At 37.1% G+C, this 19,840-nt stretch overlaps 2 protein-coding genes across 4 annotated transcripts; both read right to left on the bottom strand.

The window, feature by feature from the left end:
- Positions 1-10,684: 10,684 nt before the first annotated feature.
- On the bottom strand, positions 10,685-14,306 carry LOC126703026 (VQ motif-containing protein 31). Of its 3 annotated transcripts, XM_050401925.1 has the most exons (3): positions 14,098-14,306; positions 12,749-13,087; positions 10,685-11,639 (listed from the first exon to the last, which is right to left on the bottom strand). In XM_050401925.1, exon 3 carries the CDS (start codon positions 11,589-11,591, stop codon positions 11,058-11,060), a length of 534 nt encoding a protein of 177 aa, XP_050257882.1. In that variant the 5' UTR covers positions 11,592-11,639; positions 12,749-13,087; positions 14,098-14,306; the 3' UTR covers positions 10,685-11,057. The 3 variants fall into 3 exon arrangements, with proteins under 3 accessions (XP_050257882.1, XP_050257880.1, XP_050257881.1); XM_050401923.1 differs by lacking the exon at positions 12,749-13,087 and having other exon boundaries at positions 14,104-14,305; XM_050401924.1 differs by lacking the exon at positions 12,749-13,087 and having other exon boundaries at positions 14,098-14,305.
- Positions 14,307-17,427: 3,121 nt separating this feature from the next.
- On the bottom strand, positions 17,428-17,838 carry LOC126703953 (uncharacterized). The gene has a single exon (XM_050403002.1). It carries the CDS (start codon positions 17,836-17,838, stop codon positions 17,428-17,430), a length of 411 nt encoding a protein of 136 aa, XP_050258959.1.
- Positions 17,839-19,840: the final 2,002 nt, after the last annotated feature.

Genomic DNA, 19,840 nt, shown 5'->3' on the forward strand with positions numbered 1-19,840 from the left:
CAAGTTATGTTCTTTTTGTGAAATGTAAAAATTGTCTTGTGCATGATGTCTTTAATTACATGAAGCAATTTCTGGGCATTATCTCGCTCCTCTGCCTACTAAACAACATAGTTATGATAAATCTTCTAAAAGTTTATAATGGCTATTGATAGTTAATACGTTGGGGTTACTACACAACATTGTTTTGACATAAATCTTTTAACTAGCTGTTTCTGTGGCTGTCATCCTATTACTTTGGCTCTTGATAATGCTCTAATATATCATTTCAACAATTTTAATTTTTTTTAATGAATTAAATATACGGTGTTTTATATGTTAGTGAAATAATATTACCAAATGTGTGAGAACTATAGATGTTTTTAATTGTATGTTCCCTCCCCCCAAAGAAAAATAGAAATATAACTGTTGTATTTAAAGTATATTGTAGAGTAACTTGTTAAGTACCAATGGCATTGATTTATGGTAATAGTGAGATAGAGGGTGTGGTCATGGATTCATGACCCACTGACTACTTGTGTAACTTGCAAAAAAAAAAATATTGTGGCAATTAGGAAAGGGGTGTGTGAAGGTTATTTGCAAAACCATATGCAAAGTATTTCTTTTTTAAAAAGGGGTGTGGAGGTTAATTGCAATAATAATGTTGAGACATGTATTTTCAATTTATGTTGAGACATGTGTGTGCTTAGATCCTTATTATTGCTGCAACCATTTTATGCTAATGGAAGAAATTGTTTATTGTTATTTGTGTTTGTTGGGAATGTAGAGCCTAAAACGAAGATGGAAGACACAAACAAATTTGGTTCTTCCTTGCCAAGCGGCTTTCCCTTAAGAACCAGACGTTGTCCCTTGCCAGCTATGCGGTCTCCTTTGCCATTTTCACGATCACCCTCGCCATTGTCGCCTGACAGCTCACCCTCGGGATCACCATCACATTTATGCCCATTAAACAACAAGTAAGTATTTGGAATTTGTAGTTAATCATGTTTAATTATGATTAGATTGATAGAATTTGTGAATCTGTGTAATTATGAATTTGTTCAAATGGCCATGAACTTACTTCCGATATATGTTCAAATGGCCTCAGTTCACTTGCTGATGCAATGTCATGTATACGCAGTTAGAGCTGGTTTTGAGGATGTCCACTTGAAGGAAGCTTTATTAGATGTATATGAAAAATGTGGTGCTAGACAGCATGCTTATAAGATTTTTCGGTTAAGCACCCATAAGGATCTGGTTATGTTCACAGCTATGGTCAGTGGGTATGCCATGAATGGTATAGGAGAGGAAACACCCATAAGGATCTGGTTATGTTCATAGCTATGGTTAGTGGGTATGCCATGAATGGTATTGGAGAGGAAACACTCATAATTTTGTCTAATATGCTTGAATTTTGTGTAAAGCCAGATTATGTTATTGTCATTGCTGTTTTATCTACTTCTTGTCATTCTGACCTAGTAAATTGTTAGGACATATGTGTTTCACATGTTAAGAACATATGTCATGACTTTATGAAATTGGCTTATCCTTTGACAAAACGCACTTTACTTGTATTTAGGTAGATTTAGGATGTGTTTAAATACTTCAAGAAACCATGTTTCAAGATCAAGTATTGAAGCCTTCAAGTATGTTCAAGAAAACAAGTTGATAGTGTAAATTCATTAAAGCTCGACAGCTGGCTCAATAGCTGTATCTATCGAGCTTAAGAAAGTTATTCAACATTCGGTGTGCTCGACACCTACTTGACACCTCCTATCTGTCGAGGTTTAAGATTTTCAGAATTCAAATATGATTTTCTTGGGATCCGTGAATTTGTCTTTGGGCTTTCTTTTCTCCTAACCCTAGACATATAAAAGGATTGTTTTAAGGGCTGTCAAACAGTTCACAAGTTGCACAAGTTTTGAGCAAATTCTATTCAAGCAAATTATGACCGGAGACGAAGTTCTTGCCCTAGTTCATCTCTTTCTCTTGAAGAAGTTGCTGTGTATGTGTACCGTAGGGTTTTGTGACCAAGTATCTTCATCATATGGATGAACTGAAGAACTTTGTAGACAACAACATTCTTAGTTGGTGATTGAAGTTGTATACTGGGATCCACGCAATTGGTTAGTCACGTACTTGGGAGTCGTGCATCTGAAAGGGGAACTGTCACTACAAAACAAGTCCAATTGGGTATTGGGGTAAGGGTTCAACTGTAGGTTGGAAAGGTACTTGAGATTCTTTTACTTGTAACTGCTTGTTGTGATAATAGTGGAGTTTCGGGGGTGATGACCTGAAAATCACCCGGTGGGGTTTTTGCCATTAGGTTTTCCTTATTCGTAAACAAATCACCGTGTTATTTATTTTTCGCTACATAATTAGTTTATTGGTGATTTGTTTGTGCTACTACGCATTTGCATGATAAATTGATTAATTAATAACTTGGCTAATTAATTAATTTCTATCACAAGGGGTTATTCAGTTTGTGGCCTATCAAGTGGTATCAGAGCAGGCACACTCTAATTAGGGTTTAATTTTTGTTGTGTTGATCCATTGACCCCTGTTTGTTATGGATAGAGGACAGTCATTAATCATACCTCTTTTATTTGATGGCACTAACTATGCATACTAGAAAGTACGCATAAGAGTTTTCTTACAGTCTCTAGATGAGAAAGTGTGGCAAGCTGTGGAGATAGACTGGACTAAGCCTACAGAGGCACCAGCCGATTGGGATGATGCCAAGATTAAGGCGGCAAATTTCAACAGCAGAGCATTGAATGCATTGTTCAGTGTAGTCACCAATGAGGAGTTCAAGAAGATATCCTCAACTGAAACTGCTAAGGAGGCTTGGACCATCCTCCAGACAACCTATGAGGGTACAAAAGCTGTAAAAGATTCAAAGTTTCAGAGGCTCACTACAAGTTTTGAAGAGATAAAAATGGAGGAAGATGAGTTTTTTGATGAGTTCTATACCAAGGTAAAGGACATAGTGAACTCAGCATTCAATCTTGGGGAAACCATTCTAGAACCCAAGATTGTAAGGAAGGTGCTCAGATCTCTACCTAAGAGATTTCATGCCAAGATCACGGCAATAGAGGAATCAAAAGATATTGATAAGATTCATTTGACTGAGTTGGTTGGAAACTTGCAGACCTACGAGCTTGGGTTGACTAGGATTGGCAAGACAGGTAAAGGCAAGAGCATGGCACTGAAGGCCAAGAGCAGTAAGACAGATGAATCTTCTAATGATGAAGATTCCAAGATGAAGTCCTACATCACCAGGTAGTTCAAGAAGTTTATGAAGAATGCCAATGGAAAGGGTTTCGACAAGGATCACAGGCAATCCAGTTTTTCTTAGTTTAAAGGCCAAGATAAAGGGAAGAAGGATGCTAAGGAAGGTGGTTAGTACACTGTTCCCGTAGGACCTAAGTGCTTTAGGTGTCAAGGTTTCGGTCACATGAAGCATGAGTATCCTACATACCTCAAGAGTATTGGGAAGAGCAAGGCACGTGCTATTACCTTGAGTGACACCGAGCTTGAGGATGATTCCAACAATGAGGATGACAGAATCTTAAATGCCTTCACAGCCACTGTTGATTCTACTGATGGGATTGTTGAAGATGGGGTTGAAGATGAGGAATTGGTGGAATCCAAATTTGAGAAGATGGATGATCAAGATGACATCCATACAGCCTATGAGAAGTTGTACAAGCTTTTCGAGAAGCATGAGAAACTATATAGGCTAACCACCAAGAAGCTCAGTGATGTGGAACTTGATCGTGAGGAGCTTTCCACAAAGTTTGATGAAGCCAATTAGACTACTGGAGCACTGAGGTTTGAGAAAAATTTCTTGGCTGAGAAGACCAAGAAGCTTAAAGCGGAGCTGTTTCAAGTCAGAACTTAATTGGAGAGGACTTCAAGTGCAAAACTTGATGATATGCTCAGCATTCAGAAATCTGCCTCAGATTGAACAGGTTTAGGATATGGTCTTTATTCCTCTAATACTGCTTCTTCTAGTACTACTGTTTTTGTTCCTCCTACTAGTAATGTTAAAATTGAGAACAATGAGATTAAAACTGAATTAGCTAGTGAGAACATAGACAAGGGTAAATTTATCTTAGGAGCACTCCCTAATCTTGAGAAGAAAGATGTTAAAAACCTTAGGGCTAAGAAAGCTAACTCTCAAAAGCCTAAACAAAAGAAGCAGCATCTCTGTCATCATTGTGGAGCTGCCGGTCACACTTGACCAAATTGCTACAAGTGGCTTGGCACTTAACAGAGCAATGGCATGATAGCATCTGGGAACCAGAATCAGCTTCAATCCTCTCTTGCTCCCCTTGGAGATCTTCTCAAAGCCCTCATATTCCTTTCAAACTTGAACGGCTTTTCTCCCTCACCGCCGGTTCAAGGGTTTAATCAAAAGAAGGGTTCTTCCAGGGTGTAGAAGGAAAAAGGGCTCCAAGTGATTTTGTCACTTTTCTCTCTTTCTTCTTGTTTTTGTGTGTGCATTACTTATGTGTTTTGCTTTCAAGTTTTGAGTCAGTCTAGTTTTTATGCTTTGGTTGTTTAACATGTTTTTGTTTGGTTATTTTTCAGTTTTGCCTTGTTTTGTTTTTCTTATAAAAAAAATTTGAAAAATCAGAAAAATACAAAAACAGTGTGTGCTTTGTGTACATTAATACTTGTGTACCTTGGATGGCCATTGAAACAAAATCTTCTAAACTTTGTATCATTTGTATCTTAGATGAGCATCTCTATGCACAACTAAGCAAGTGAGTTTTGTGGCTCTTGTTTGTGATGAGTAAGATTAAGTTGTCTCTTGTACTTAACACTCGTATCACTCTTTTTGACAAGAATGACTAAAAAATCCTAAGAAAAAGGCATTAATAACCATCTCACCACTGTTGCCCGCCAATCATAATATGACACCTGTATGCTTCGACATAGTAAAAGTGCAGTGTCAATGACATTTGTGTGCTTAGGCATAGCAAAATTGAAATGTCAAATATCATTGGGTATTTCTTTTTTCTCTCTAATATGCCCATGTACGATATGCTTAAAAGAAAAATATGCAAAGAAAAATCAAAAGCAAAAAGATAAAAAATGCTTTAAAAATGATTGCAAACGTGTATTCTAGGAGATGTGGGAGTTATAGGATGTACCTCGAAGGTGATAGTCCCCATCAAGCAGTTATGATTATGTGTGAGTTAAAGCGATTTTCTCATATCTCAAATCGTTATAACATGTATACACTTATGCAATCTTGCGATATTTTTCACACACAACGCGCAATATTCTTTGCTATTCTTGATACATGTGCAAGTACAATGTGATTTGGCCATCACAAGGTTTTACATGTGTTAATGTATGCTCACTAAACTGTCGTGACTTGTTTTTGAAATATAAAATTGGTTAGACTTGTTGTGTGTGTGTTTCTTTTTGGAGATCCATGTGCTTAAAATTATTATTGAGAGATGATTTTGAGAGCTTAATATGTTGAATGGATCATTGGTTGAGTTGCTTGTTGGATTGCATTCATGTCTGTGTTTTTCACATCTTAAAAAACTGATTTTAAATACTGGCTCGACACCTCCTTGATACCTCCTCGATACCTTGCTGTCTGTCGAGCTTCTTTAGCTTTTTCTAATCACAATCCCGACAGCTTCTCGATACCTGGTAGATCGATCGGGAATGGTTTTGCATCCTCGATAGCTTCTCGACACCTGGTGGATCAATCGAGCTTCTATTTGTGGTTCTGTTGAGTTGATCCTCGACACCTCCTCAGTACCTCAACTGTCGACGACCATTTTTCTTGACACCTCCTTGACAGATATCTTGATACCTCTTGATACCTGCATCTGTTGAGATTTATTGCCGATACTATTTATACATCCTGTACGATCTGTCTCTCATTTCAATCAATCTCTCTCTCTCGATATGTCTCTGATTTCTCTCCCAACTCTCTCATCTCTCTCCCTTAACTGTTCCTTAAGGTTTCTTCAAGCTTTTTCAAGTTTTTCTTCACTTGGTAAGCTTCTAATCCTTTCACATTCATGCATTTCATGTTTTGAAACCTAGGTTTTGGGGTTTCTGAAAATTTTTGGGGTTTTTCAAAATTGATGAGTTTTTATTGAAATTTCAGGATGGGTTTTCACTTAAATGAGTTTAAAACCTCATACATTGCATCACATTAGCATTATAATGGTATTGTCATGCATTTAGATGTGTGCTATCTGTTTGTGTGTTGATAGGTTTGGATTGGGTTGAGCCCATGATGCAATTTTTTTTTTTTTTTTGCATGTCACATGTTCATGCATTTCCCATACATATGTACTCTTTTTCAATATACTTGTTATACTTGAAATTGCTTGGGACTTTTCTGATTGTCTTTCTTTCTCTCCCTCTCTTTCTGTTTATGTTAGTTGTGTCTATGGCACCTAAGCGTAAATCCACTCCAACCCGGAACCCTCTTTATTCCAGAGCTTCTTCATCATCTGATCCTACTCTATCTCATATTCGGTTCCGTGATGATGATGCCTTTAAGGCATTTTTGGAGAACTTTTCTAGACGAAGCATTCATTCGGAATGCCAAGTCGTTCTATCGGACTTTGCCGACACTGACCTTCCCTCTGTCATTCACAGTAGGGGATGGGAGTCACTGTGTGATGTCCCAGTCACCTGTCCTCTCGTGCTTATCTAGGAGTTTTAGTCCAACATGCACGAGATTGATTGTTCAGTACCTCTTTTCTTCACTCGCGTTCAAGGTACGCGCATTCCTATCACACCTTAACTTGTTGCGAATGTGCTTCGAGTCCCTAAGATAGAGTTTCCTGACTATCCTAGTTGTCAGTGTCTGAGGACTGTGTCTAGGGATGAGCTCATGTCTGCTTTTTGTGAGCTCCCTTTTGCTTAGGGTAAGCGTTTATTTACACCATGTCAACCTTTTGCTAAAGGTCCTAAATTCATGAACATGGTGATGACCTTTGTTTTGCATCCACTTTCTCACTATAACTCCATCACAGAGTCTCGTGCTCGATTTTTGTTATCTCTTCTTGAGCATCTTACTATAGATTTCCCTTCTCATTTCATTCTGTCTATTATAGATGTTCACTTAGATTTGGCGTCCTGTGATAAGCTCATCTTTCCTTCCGCTATTATGAGGATCTTACGCCATTTTTCCGTTCCTTTTCCCTCTTCCATTTCACCGTCATGTGTGCCATAGATTACGCTACTGTTAAACGTAGCGAGGCCCAGCTTCGGTCGCAGCAGTTAGATTCAGCAGCTCCTCCCTCGCGTTTATATCCATCCCATTCTACTCCATCCACATCCGCTCCTCCCTTTTCTTCGGGTGATGTGACTTTAGGAGACATCATGGCGCAGCTGCAGCGCATGGATGCTCGCTTAGATACACTTTCTACGGAGTTGTATTAGGTGAATGTTCGTGTTGGTTGTATTGCACGGTGACAGGCGTCCATGGGTGGTTTTGCTCCTGAGGCTACTCCTTCACCACCTTTTCCCGTGGCTTCTGATTCTGAGGATAAGGATGAGGATGATGATGATGGTGATGACGATGATGCTGATGGAAATGCTAGCTCTACCGATGAGATATCTACTTAACACTCTTACCCTTTGTCACTCGTGACAAAAAGGGGGAATAGTTTTGGATATGAGAGTAATCTATCTTAGGGGGAGAACTAGTATAGGACCATTTTTGTTAGGGGGAGTGTTGATACATTTTGAGGGATATAGTGAGAATAGTATATATCTTTTCTTTTCTTTCTTTTTAGATACATTACTCTTGTACATGAGGTCTTCTGACCATTTATAGACATACCTTGTACTTATCTCTTTCTTTATATTGATGTATGTTTTTCTTTCACCTACCCCTTCATGTGTTGTTTCTTTTCTCCCTTAATACACATATTTCTTATACTTGTATGCAATCTATTATTTTTGTTTCATACAAAGATGTCTTGATGAGTTTTGTTTAAAGTGTTTCAGAAATACAGATTGTCAAAGTCTACTTGCCATAAACTCTTTTCTTGCAAAGTTTTTCAAGAGTTTGTGTTAGGATAGATTTTATTGTATTCAACAAATGAATATGAGTTGAGTGATTTATAACTTCTCTCATATGTTCATTTGTTTGTTGTGGTTTTGTCACGAATTGCCAAAGGGAAAGATTGTTAGGACATATGTGTTTCACATGTTAAGAACATATGTCATAACTTTATGAAATTGGCTTATCCTTTGACAAAATGTACTTTACTTATATTTAGGTAGATTTAGGATGTGTTTAAATACTTCAAGAAACCATGTTTCAAGATCAAGTATTGAAGCCTTCAAGTCTGTTCAAGAAAACAAGTTGATAGTGCAAATTCATTAAAACTCGACAGTTGGCTCGACAGTTGTATCTATCGAGCTTAAGAAAGCTGTTCAACATTCGGTGTGCTCGACACCCGCTCGACACCTCCTATCTATCGAGGTTTATTTTTTGGGGATCCGTGAATTTGTCTTTGGGATTTCTTTTCTCCTAACCCTATACATATAAAATGATTGTTTTAAGGGCCATCAAACAATTCACAAGTTGCACAAGTTTTGAACAAATTCTGTTCAAGCAAATTGTGACCGGAGACGAATTTCTTGCCCTAGTTCATCTCTTTCTCTTGAAGAAGTTGTTGTGTATGTGCACCGTAGGGTTTTGTGGCCAAGCATCTTCTTAATCTTCATCGTGTGGATGAACTGAAGAACTTTGTAGCCAACAACCTTCTTAGTTGGTGATTGAAGTCGTGTACTGGAATCCGCGCAATTGGTTAGTCACGTACTTGGGAGTCGTGCATCTGAAAGAAGAACTGTCACTACAAAACAAGTCTAATTGGGTATTAGGGTAAGGGTTCAACTGTAGGTTGGTAAGGTACTAAGAATTCCTTTACTTATAACCGCTTGTTGTGATAATAGTGGAGTTTCGGGAGTGGTGACTTGAAAATCACCTGGTGGGGTTTTTGCCATTAGGTTTTCTCCATTCGTAAAGAAATCACTGTGTTATTTATTTTCCACTACATAATTAGTTTATTGGTGATTTGTTTGTGTTACCATGCATTTGCATGATAAATTGATTAATTAATAACTTGGCTAGTTAATTAATTAATTTCTATCACAAGTGGTCATTCAGTTTATGGCCTATCATAAATGAAGGATTAAAGATATTCAATTCAATAAAAAGGTCAATGGGTTAAATCCAACAATGGAACAGTATGCCTACGTGGTGGATCTCCTTGCTCTGTTTTGTGGCAGATCACCTTGAAATTGAGGCTAACAATATTGGGAACTATGTGGTGATGTCAATCATGTATGCAGCAGATGCTAGATGGGATGGGGCATAGAGGTAAGAAAGCTTATGAGGACTACGGATCTGAAAAGGTCAGCAAGATGCAGCTGGATTGAAGTGGAGAGGAGGAAAATCATCTTTTATATCTGGGGACTCTTCTCATCCTCAAAGTCATATACACTAAATTGATCACATTTGATCAAAAAATCAAGAAGTGGCTTCATTTTTGAGTTACCCGTGGGTTTGGATATGGCATTTGTGGTTGGTGTCGTAACTTATAAGCAAATGCAGGAAGAATTACTTCGCAAATGAGCTCAGACTTGATTCCCTGCAACTTCATGAGGCAGAATTCCCATGTGGCCTTTTCAGGTGCAGATGCATCATTTTACTTGAGTGACTCCCCTCCATTGAAAATCCTGATCGACTCTTCTACTGCAGTCAAACTCAGTTTAGTTATTTCCAACTTTTTTTTATCAAATTTACGGGGGATGGTTTGCTGTTGTAACTTGTAAGTGCTACATTTCTAACTATAGAACTTCTATTTTTAAATTTCTTGCCGACTCTTCTCCTCCTTTTACCTTTTGTAGTGAGTTTCAAATTTCAGGTCCGCTTTTGAGACCTTGTGTGACTGCCTTCTTCAGCTTAATAGCTGGGATCACTCTGCATCCCTATGGATGGGATGGGATGGGATGGATGATGTCAAATCATTTCATAGAAAGTTCTCAGGATTTTATCCCCTTAGTGGCACACCTTGGCAGTTCAGGGGCATTGGGGTTGAAGTTTTTCATGATCTTCAGTTGCTAAGAGTTTCAATCTTATTTTATCTTCAAAATTTCATTTTCTTTCTTTATGCAGAATACCAAGCAGGTTCTTGGCATTCCATTTGTTGGAAGTTAGATAAGATGAATGAACTGCAAAGTTAAAGGCATAATGAAATAATTTCTTTTGTTATGATGTATGCTCACCTAACATGGTTCCACACCTAAATCAAGTGCATTATCCTCAGTCCTCACACCTTCTAAACCCCACTTTCCTCTCCTTTTACACCTATCCATGTGCTCTTTTTGGGTAAGAAGTTCTAGTAAATACACCCTTTTTGTAGGATATATCGAAATTTGTAGAATAATAACCTTTTTGTTATATAATTGACTTTGTTCTTAGTTTTAACTGCTTCCACATTTCTTTTAAGTGCAGTCCAAATCCATGGCTTTTCAGTTTTTTACGATTTGTTATTCTGCTTTCTATTTCTCTCTTAGGAATATGCGGAATAGAAAGTGTTCGCAAGGTCTGAATGTATTACTTTTGAATGATTGCTAAGCTTGAAGTCACCACAAAATGATCTGAATTCAGGAAATGGATTACTGATCATGCCTCTATCCAAAGTAATTCAACAACATGGGGCTGGCTGCAGGTTTTTTTATGTACACTTAATCTAGTGCAATAAATCTAATGCCTAAAAATTCCTCAAAATCTACATTGGGGGTTTGGAGGTCCCAAACTTCTACCCCATTGTTATTTTTAAGTCTATGCTCTAAGATAATTTTGGGTCAAATTAAAAATAAAGCAAGTGTAAAAGATGGCTAGTTTCCAAAAGAGAACCCAAGAAAAGAAAAAAAACAAAAAAAAGAACAGACAAGGTATTTTAAAAGTTATTCTTCTTTTCCAAAGATGTACTCTCTATTTGGTGACAATGGTGTTCTGTAGTTTGAAGCCGGCAAAAACAAAAGGTCTTAACAGGATCAGCTCACTGTCAAAATCATGGCATCTCTCCTGCTTTTGGAGATGTTAGAGGGAACAAGGTAAGCAACTCTGGTTCAGTGTATCCTGGTCTGGACCGTGGTGATGGATGCAAATAAAATCGCCTCTCTTTGATGGCTTTCTCTTCTTCTTGGCTATTCAATTCAGGTATTGCTGATCCTTCATTCTTTTGCTCTTCCAGGATGGTCAGCTTTGAGAACATTGTAGAAGGGGTCACAGGGCTTGGAAGAAAACCAGAGTTCCCTGATTTGGTGGGGGAGAAGCTTTTCTGGTCAGTTGATGTAGCAGGTTTAAATGGGCAAGGGGGTTTAACTATCTCAAGCTTGGGCCTAGAGTACTGCCTTCTCTCATGGAGTTTGGGTGTTGGCCTTTTTACACCTACAACCTTTGTTGCTGCTGCTTCTTGTGCTGTATTACCTTCTGATGGGCCTGTTAAGCGCTGTACAACCTCTCGGAAAGTATGTGTGTCTGTTTGTACGAATGTGGTTAAAGGTTTACAACCGGCTGTGCCCTGGCTTCCCAGCTTATCCATGAATGCCTATTTCATTTGACAAGCTTTTCATCTCAATCAGGCTCTGACCTGCAATACAGACCCATTTATAAACTGGTTAGTGTTCTCATTCAGATGGCATCCTTTTAGGTAGATAGGAACTTGACATCTCAAGCTGATTGCCAATACATCATCATGGTGGATATCAGATTACAAAATCTATTTTGGTATGTTTGTTAATGACTTTACTTGCCTAACTTAGTCCAGTCAAGAGCAGTTGATATGCTAGCTCATTAATATAAGTATATGTGAGCAAAAAAGTGTTTCACCAAGATTTGAAGGGGAAAAGAAAGGAAGAAAGAAATTAAAAAAAAAAAAAGAAAGAAGAAAGGGAAACAATTAATAAAGATTTGTGGTACTATGATTAATGATGCACAATTGACTTTGGTGTGGCTGAATTTTCTTCATCCTAGAAGCTAAAAACTAACACTTGATCATCTTCACCTATAAGTTGAGAAAAAATAACTTGTGACATGTTTAGAAGTCATATGAAGTCACATGCGTGTCATATTTTAAAAAGAGCAGCCCTAAGAAAAAGTTTTCAGTGAGAAAACCTAACCATGATTATTGCACCCTTGGGAGTGAAGGGGTAAATTACACAAACATGCTATATATTAGTGTTAATTGACATACACCAATCAAGTAATGAGAATGCAAACAAGAGAAAGAGATTGACATACTAGTTAGAAGGTTTTGTTTGATTCGTTCTTTCAGTGTTTAGGCAACTAAGAGTTTGGCGGTCATTATAGACAATTATAATAGTCAAAAATAGGTGTGACAGACATCCATTCCTTTTTTTTTTTTTGTTGGGGGGGGGGGGGGGGGTAAACTGCATCCATCCATTCCTAACATGTAGCAAAATCACTAGGATTTGAAATAGATTTATTTTCTAGTTCAGATTAAATATTATAAATATAAAGTGTATTCAGTATCATATCATTTAAAATTTTAAATGATGTTACACTCCATACTCTATTAGATGTAAGAATAAAATCTTAACAGTAAGATAAATTCTCTTCAAGTCAAATGGAACTATGCTGATGTTTTCTACGTAGCCAACTTTTTTTTTTTAACAGGAATTATAGCGATAATAGTACTTGTAGTAGGTTATATGAGGGTAGGCATGTTTTAGACCTTACCTGTCAAAAAGCCACCCAAAAAATTATGTTGCTTTTTTAGTGCATCATGCTTGGGATTTCCTTTTTTTTTTTTTTTTGGGTTAAATGCTTGGGATTTCCGCTCCAAAAGTGTTAGGCTTCGTTAGGCTTGCTTTTTTTTTATTTTATTTTTATTTTTAAATTGTAATTTTAATTTGATTTGTGTGTGTGTGTGTGTGTGGGGACACCCACGGGCCTCTCTCTCGCTCTCTCTCTGTGCACCGTAAAATGGGTTAAAGGGAATCTTGGCCCATGTTGAATTTGGCAGAGACAAACTTGACCATTTCCTTGCTCTTTCTCTTCTAATTGGGCAGCTATTACCTTTTAAGGAAGAGAAGAAGCAGAGAATCATATAATTATTTACCTAATTACCATGAAAAGGAAAAAATTTATACCAAATTACCAATTATCTACCCCCAAGCTAAATTGGGAACTTTAAAGCAATGTTGCTAAAGTGGTAAATAGCATGTGATAAACTCAACTCACTTTTATTTAAACTTTTCAATCAAAGCCTTGACGGCTGAGATGGCTCATTTTATGATTAAGATTTTACTTTTTGGATTTAACCATATAAAGATGTGAATGTCATTTACATTTGTAATAATCTGAATCATAAAAATGGATCCCTTAAAATGGAGATGTCTTGATACATCGTGAGTGTCATCATTATATGCATAGTTATCAATGGAGTTTTACCATGAATTTTTTTGAGTTATCTGTTAAATCTTATATTAGGTATCAAATATCACTACTTTTTGCCTAAATATAGTTATCTACTTCTTCTAATTAAGGCCAGCCCAACTTAGTATTAAATCTTGTTGTTTGAATGTTAGTTCACAGGTAGCTAAAAGAACAAACTTCTAAGTTCGGTTTTCAGCTGGAGTCCCGTTGCCCCCCCCAAACTAAAATTTGCCTACACAGGGTTTCAAAGCTTTGTCATACGGTTATATATACTATTCATGCTTGTATACACATTCCTTTCTATCTTGTTCTAATCAACTTCTATCTATAAACAACACATAATCAGGATTAATAATAAGGAGCACAAGGAAATATACATAAGAACAAAAGCATGGGGAGATACATCACAGACCACAAGATATTATCACTGTTGTTTATATCTCAATTAAAAAGTATGTTAATATGTTATACATGTCAAGGCTCTATTCCAATTTTGTTTATATTTTCCTCGATTTTATATTAAAGGGCATGTAATTGTTGGTGTTCAATGAAACATAACCAGTATAATATCATTCAAATTTATGTATATACAAAAGAAGAAGAAGAAGAAAAGAAAAGGAAAGGACATTAATAGGAAAATTTATTCATACATTTACCTCAGAAGCCCTCTGTTGATTACGCAGCTTCGCAACAAAGTAAAAATTTTTGTAGCATTCACATGGAGATTAAGGTGAAGGAAGAAATTGAAACAATAAGTGAGAGGAGAGTCAAGAAAGAAAGGGGAGGAAGAGAAAGAGAGAGTTAACAGAACTAGAACTTAATGGAAGCTAAGGTTTTCTGGCGCACACTAACAATCCAATGAAGACAAAGAAACTGTGACCTCAAAAGCCTTTACAACCGTTGGGTTTGCCACATCACCTGTTTGTTACAAATGGCAAGGGGAAAGGCCCATAAACTATTGCTTTCGAAATAACTGCAGGGTCGGTAAGGTAACTACGCAACTAGTAACCCCTTTGGGAAATGCTATTATTGACAACTTACCTAGGACTCAGTCTTTCTAACCGTTTGACACCTTATGCAAAAACAAAATTACTTTCAGAAAGTTCTCCCCTTTCAGAAATTACTACTATAAATTTTTTTACCAACTTTTTCCAAACGTCACGTATTAAACCAACTCAAATGAAAATTTCATTTCAAAATCTTAAAAGAAAAAGGAAAAGAGTTTGGGTCTAGACATGTTTGAGACTATTTTACTCCAACCAATTATACAGTAATTGAAAATATTATTCATGTGTAGTTTTATTTAGTTAATTTTTTTTATTGAGTCATATGATTTTTTTAAATGATACATATAGACAGTCTTATAATTTATTATGTAATATGTTAGAAAAGATAACTCTAAATATATTTAGAACCAAATTTTGTGAGAAGAGAGAACACTATTTTTTCATGCTCCAAAAGTACTAAAAATTTTCCTCTACAATCTTAAAAAATTAAAAAAAAAAAAAAAAAAAATTAGGACACCATGTCACTGGTACGGTATTGATGGACCATGGATTTTCTTTTCTACGTCAGCATTATTTGGCAATCTTTTCTTGATCAAATGTGAACTGTGTGTTAGTTATCAATTGGGCATGTGGTAATTATCATTATTATTTTTTTAAGGATAAACGGCAGAGGCATGTGGCAATTAATTAATGGTGGGAGTTTAGTAGTAGGTGGGTCTGACGGGCATTGATGGTCCAAATCAGTATAGTAATTTACCGCCCCGGGGGGGGGGGGTGGGGGGTGTTTGTTCCCTGATTTACTCTCCCACTTGCGGTTTTTCCTCCCTGCCACTGTGTTGTGTAAAGAAAACGTAAAGGTGACGCCTCTGTGGATAAAATCTAGGGCTCCTAGCTTTTGTGCAACAACTTTGTCATACTTTTCACTGACAGAAGGTAAATAATATAGAAAAAGTAGTAGATTTATGTATAAGTGACAAATAATCAATCACAATTTTTACCAACTAAATAAGATAATCATGAAAAATAGTATAATAAATGGTGTAGTTCTAGAATAACTAGTCTCTCTGTCAAGCCTTTACTTATCACTAGTCTAGGAGTTCGATGTTATAGTGTTAGAAATATCTAATTAAATAATTAAATTTAATATATTTCAGTTGTTTAAACTTTTGAGAGAATTAGTAATTTAACAACTTAATTATTGAAATCTAATAACATCGGCATAAATAAATAAATGAAAAATCCAACAAGGACATGAATGATTTGATATTTTTCTTCATTGTCCAAACAAAAAACACCGATTATTTTCTATTCTTCTTCATCGCCCAAGCAAGAAACATCCATCTTCATCCTCAGTTAATCAGTTTATAGACGGACTCAGGAGGCGGCCCAAAGGGGTCTGAGTCTTGGGCCTCTTGGCCTTATGAAAAGAAAAGCAGGTATATTTAAAGGGCAAAAATGGTCCATTACCATCAATTTTGGAAATAATTTGCCCAGAAACACTGTTTCTGAACTAAATAGTAATGTACCACTTTTTCGGGTACTCGAGTTTGGTGAGCTCGAGTACCATGTTTTTTTAATCCACTGTTGCCCCATATTCAAGGAGCCTTATAATGGCGTTTTTAAGCCCTATAGTGACGTTTTCGGGCCCTATAGCGGCGTTTTTAAGCCCCCATACCAGGTTAAGGGGCCCTATAGTGACGTTTTCGAGCCCAATAGCGGCGTTTTCCTGCAAAATTTTTTTTATAAGTCTCCATAACAGGTTCAACGGGCCCTATAGTGGCGTTTTTAAGCCCTATAATGACGTTTTTGAGCCCTATAGCGGCGTTTTCCTGCAAAATTTTTTTTAAGTCCCATAACAGGTTCAATGGGGCCATATAGTGGCGTTTTTGGGCCCGAAAACGTCACTATAGGGCTTAAAAACGCCACTATAGGGCTCCTTGAATATGGGCGATAGTGGATTAAAAAAACATGGTACTCGAGTTCACCAAGCTCGAGTACCCGAAAAAGTGGTACATTGCTATATAGTTCAGAAACAGTGTTTCTGGGTAAATTATTTCCAAAATTGATGGTAATGGGCCATTTTTGCCATATTTTAAGCCTAAAAAAAAAAAATTTTATTTAGGCCCCTCTTCCAAGTAGCTTGACCCCCCTCCCCTCCAAAATCATCAGTCCAACCCAGCCCAGTCCAACCCAAACCCATGTAAATTCTCAGCCCAAAAAATAGCAAATTTATTAAAAACAAAACAAAATAAATTTACAAAATAAAAAACCAATGGTATTTTGTGTCTTTTGTCTTTGTAGGTAGATAATTGCATTTTAATGTATTAATAAACAATAATTTTGTGTATTTGTCTAGGTTAATAGTTTATTAATACTATATGAGTGCTTATTTGGAGGATTTTTATTTATTTATTTATTTATTTTTATACTCTGCCCCTAACTTAAAATCTTGGGTCCATCGTTGGCCAATGATACTGAATTACTATGGTGCAATGATTACGTGATTGTCTCACTTGACCCCGAATCTTCACATGAGAAGGTCCTTGATAATAATTATTTTCCAACTATGGCTACTACTTTCATGGAAAACCTTGTGCTACTTGTTCATTAGTGATATCATAGTATATTGTTATGCAACTGTCATACAACTGAGACTATTATCATGATGTTTCCTTTGGTATCATTTTGTTTTGCGGTGGGCATGAAAGCATCGGTATGATGTAAAGGGGTGAATTACTAAACTTTGTTCATGATTTATATCAATCTTGAAATCTTATAGCAATTTCATGAAAGTGCATGCTTATTCAACATTTAAAATCTAACTTGTTGTGTGCCTTTTTGATGGTGCTGCAAAGAATTAGATTAGAGATCTTAGTGTAATCCAAACGACTTTATGGTCATGTTGAGATTTGATTTGATTTGATTTTTATTTATTTTTTATTTATTTTTTATTTAGGAACAAGTAAGTGAACTTTAATAAACTAAATCAAGATTGAATACATCATCCAAATCCGAAGGTAGTTTTTCTACCCATACATCAATATCTGTAGATACAACTGCTCTTCTAGCTAAGACGTGTGCCAACTTGTTTCCCTCCCTTCTCACATGTTGAAAATTATAGGTCATTAAAGATGGAGTAAGGCTCCATATTTCTTCAATGATGTGGCGAAATAGAGTATGGCATGGCTTCTTTGTGTTGATAGCATTTATAATATCTCCCTCAAAAATGACTTTGGATAGACTAAGCTCCCTTGCAAATGTCATAGCCCGAGATGCCGCTAGTGCTTCAGCATGTTCTATTGATTGAGGCAACACTATTTTCTGACTTAGAGCACCCATAATATTCCCATTGCAGTCTCTAATCACCACTCCTATACCTGCCATGTTGCTGTTTTCAAAGAGAGTTGCGTCAAAGTTGGCCTTGTAAAAGTCCTCTAGAGGCTTTGTCCATCGTATTTGATGTTGTTGCACCTTTGATCTAGTGGGTTGTGTATGTACATCAAAAAATTCCACCACCAAATCCTTTGCCTTCTTGCTAATCTCATGTAAGGGCCATGAAGGTTACTGCACCCGGATTTTATTTCGTCGCTACCAAATGCTCCAAGCGATGGTTGAGAAAAGCGCAATTGTGAAGGCCGATCCCTATTCGAGTACAGCTTCTATGAGATCAAGAAAGGACCGATATCCTACTTGATACAAGCTTGAGAAGCTTGGAACAAATTTCCACACGGCCTTTGCTTGATCGCATAGCCATATTTCATGCATACCCATTTCTTGCTGATCTTCACATAAAGAACAGGTCTCGTCTATGGGTATTTTCCGGCGTGATAAATTCTGTTTTGTTGGTAAAGAATCCTTCGCTGCTCTCCATATAAAATGTCTGATTTTTGGTGGCACTTAGATCTTCCAAATACTCTTCCATACCTTCATACCTTCCCCACTAGACGAGGATGGCACTTCATTGATCACTTCTGTTGATAGCATCTGGTAGGTTGACTTGACTGAGTAACAGCCATTCGAAGATTTGGACTAGACAAGGCAGTCCGTATTACAAGCTTCACTCACATAGATTTTTCTAATTACTTCAGCTTCCCACGAGAAGAAATAATTTTGCAGCACCTCCACATTCCAGATTTTTTGTACTTGGATAGAAAAGATCACAAACTCGGTTCAGCCCCACATTAAGTTTTGGCAACACCATTCTGCTCATACCAGATTCAGGTAGCCAACTATGGTCCCAAATGCGCTTCACCCATCCCCTACTCTCCAAACAACACCTTTGTTATATTACCTTCTTGGACTATAATATGCTCTTCTAAGCATAAAAGCACTTGGTAGGGATTGGTGCATCCAATATGTTACCTCCTGGAAAATATTTTGCACTAAATACCTTGTACAGCAGTGTGTTTTTTTGATGAAGGAGCCTCCAAATCTGCTTCGCAAGCATGGCATCATTGAAATTATTTATATCATGGAACCCCATACCTCCAATAGATTTTGAAGAACATAGCGTACTCCATTTTACCCAATGAATCTTCTTTCCTTTGCCACTACCCCACCAAAATTTCCAGATCATAGCCTCAATATCCTTACAAAGACTAACCGGTAATGTGAACACATTCATTGAGTAGGCTGGGATTGATTGGATCACTGCTTTTATCATAACTTCTTTGCCCACTTAAGAAAGCAACTTCTCTTTCCATCCTTGCATTTTTGACCATATCTTCTCCTTGAAGTGAGTAAAGCAAGCCTTCTTATTCCTCCCAACAAAGGAAGGTAGCCCCAAGTACTTCTCATAGTGTTAGATAGCCAAGAGACCAAGGGAGACTTTGATTACTTCTTTTGTGGCATCATCTGTATTTCTACTGAAGAATAGGGTTGTCTTACCCTTATTCACCATTTGACCAGAGGCAGCTTCATACATGTTCAAAATATTTTTTATTTGCCCACATTTTGCCAAGGTGGCCCTGCAAAATAATAGACAATCATCTACAAAGAAGAGATGAGTTAGTTTCGGCCCTTTTCTACAAAGTGAAAATCCAGTAATGTCCCCATCATTAGCTGCTTTTCGAAGAATAGCATCAAGACCCTCCGCACAAAAGAGAAAAGATAAGGAGACAATGGGTCCCCTTGTCTAATTCCCCTAGTTGGAGTAATCATACCCTGTGGCTTTCCATTTACCATAATAGAATAAGTCACTGTAGTGATGCAATCCATAATCAAAGATACCCATGAATTTTGGATTCCCAACTTCAAAAGGATTTTCTCCAGAAAAGCCCACTCCACCCTATCATAGGCTTTGCTCATATCTAGTTTTAAAGCCATGTACCCCGATCTTCCTGTGCAACTAGTCTTCATGTGATGCAAAGATTCAAATGAAATCAGA

This window comes from Quercus robur, chromosome 10 (assembly GCF_932294415.1).
Source record: "Quercus robur chromosome 10, dhQueRobu3.1, whole genome shotgun sequence".
In the NCBI taxonomy this organism is placed as follows: Eukaryota; Viridiplantae; Streptophyta; class Magnoliopsida; order Fagales; family Fagaceae; genus Quercus; species Quercus robur.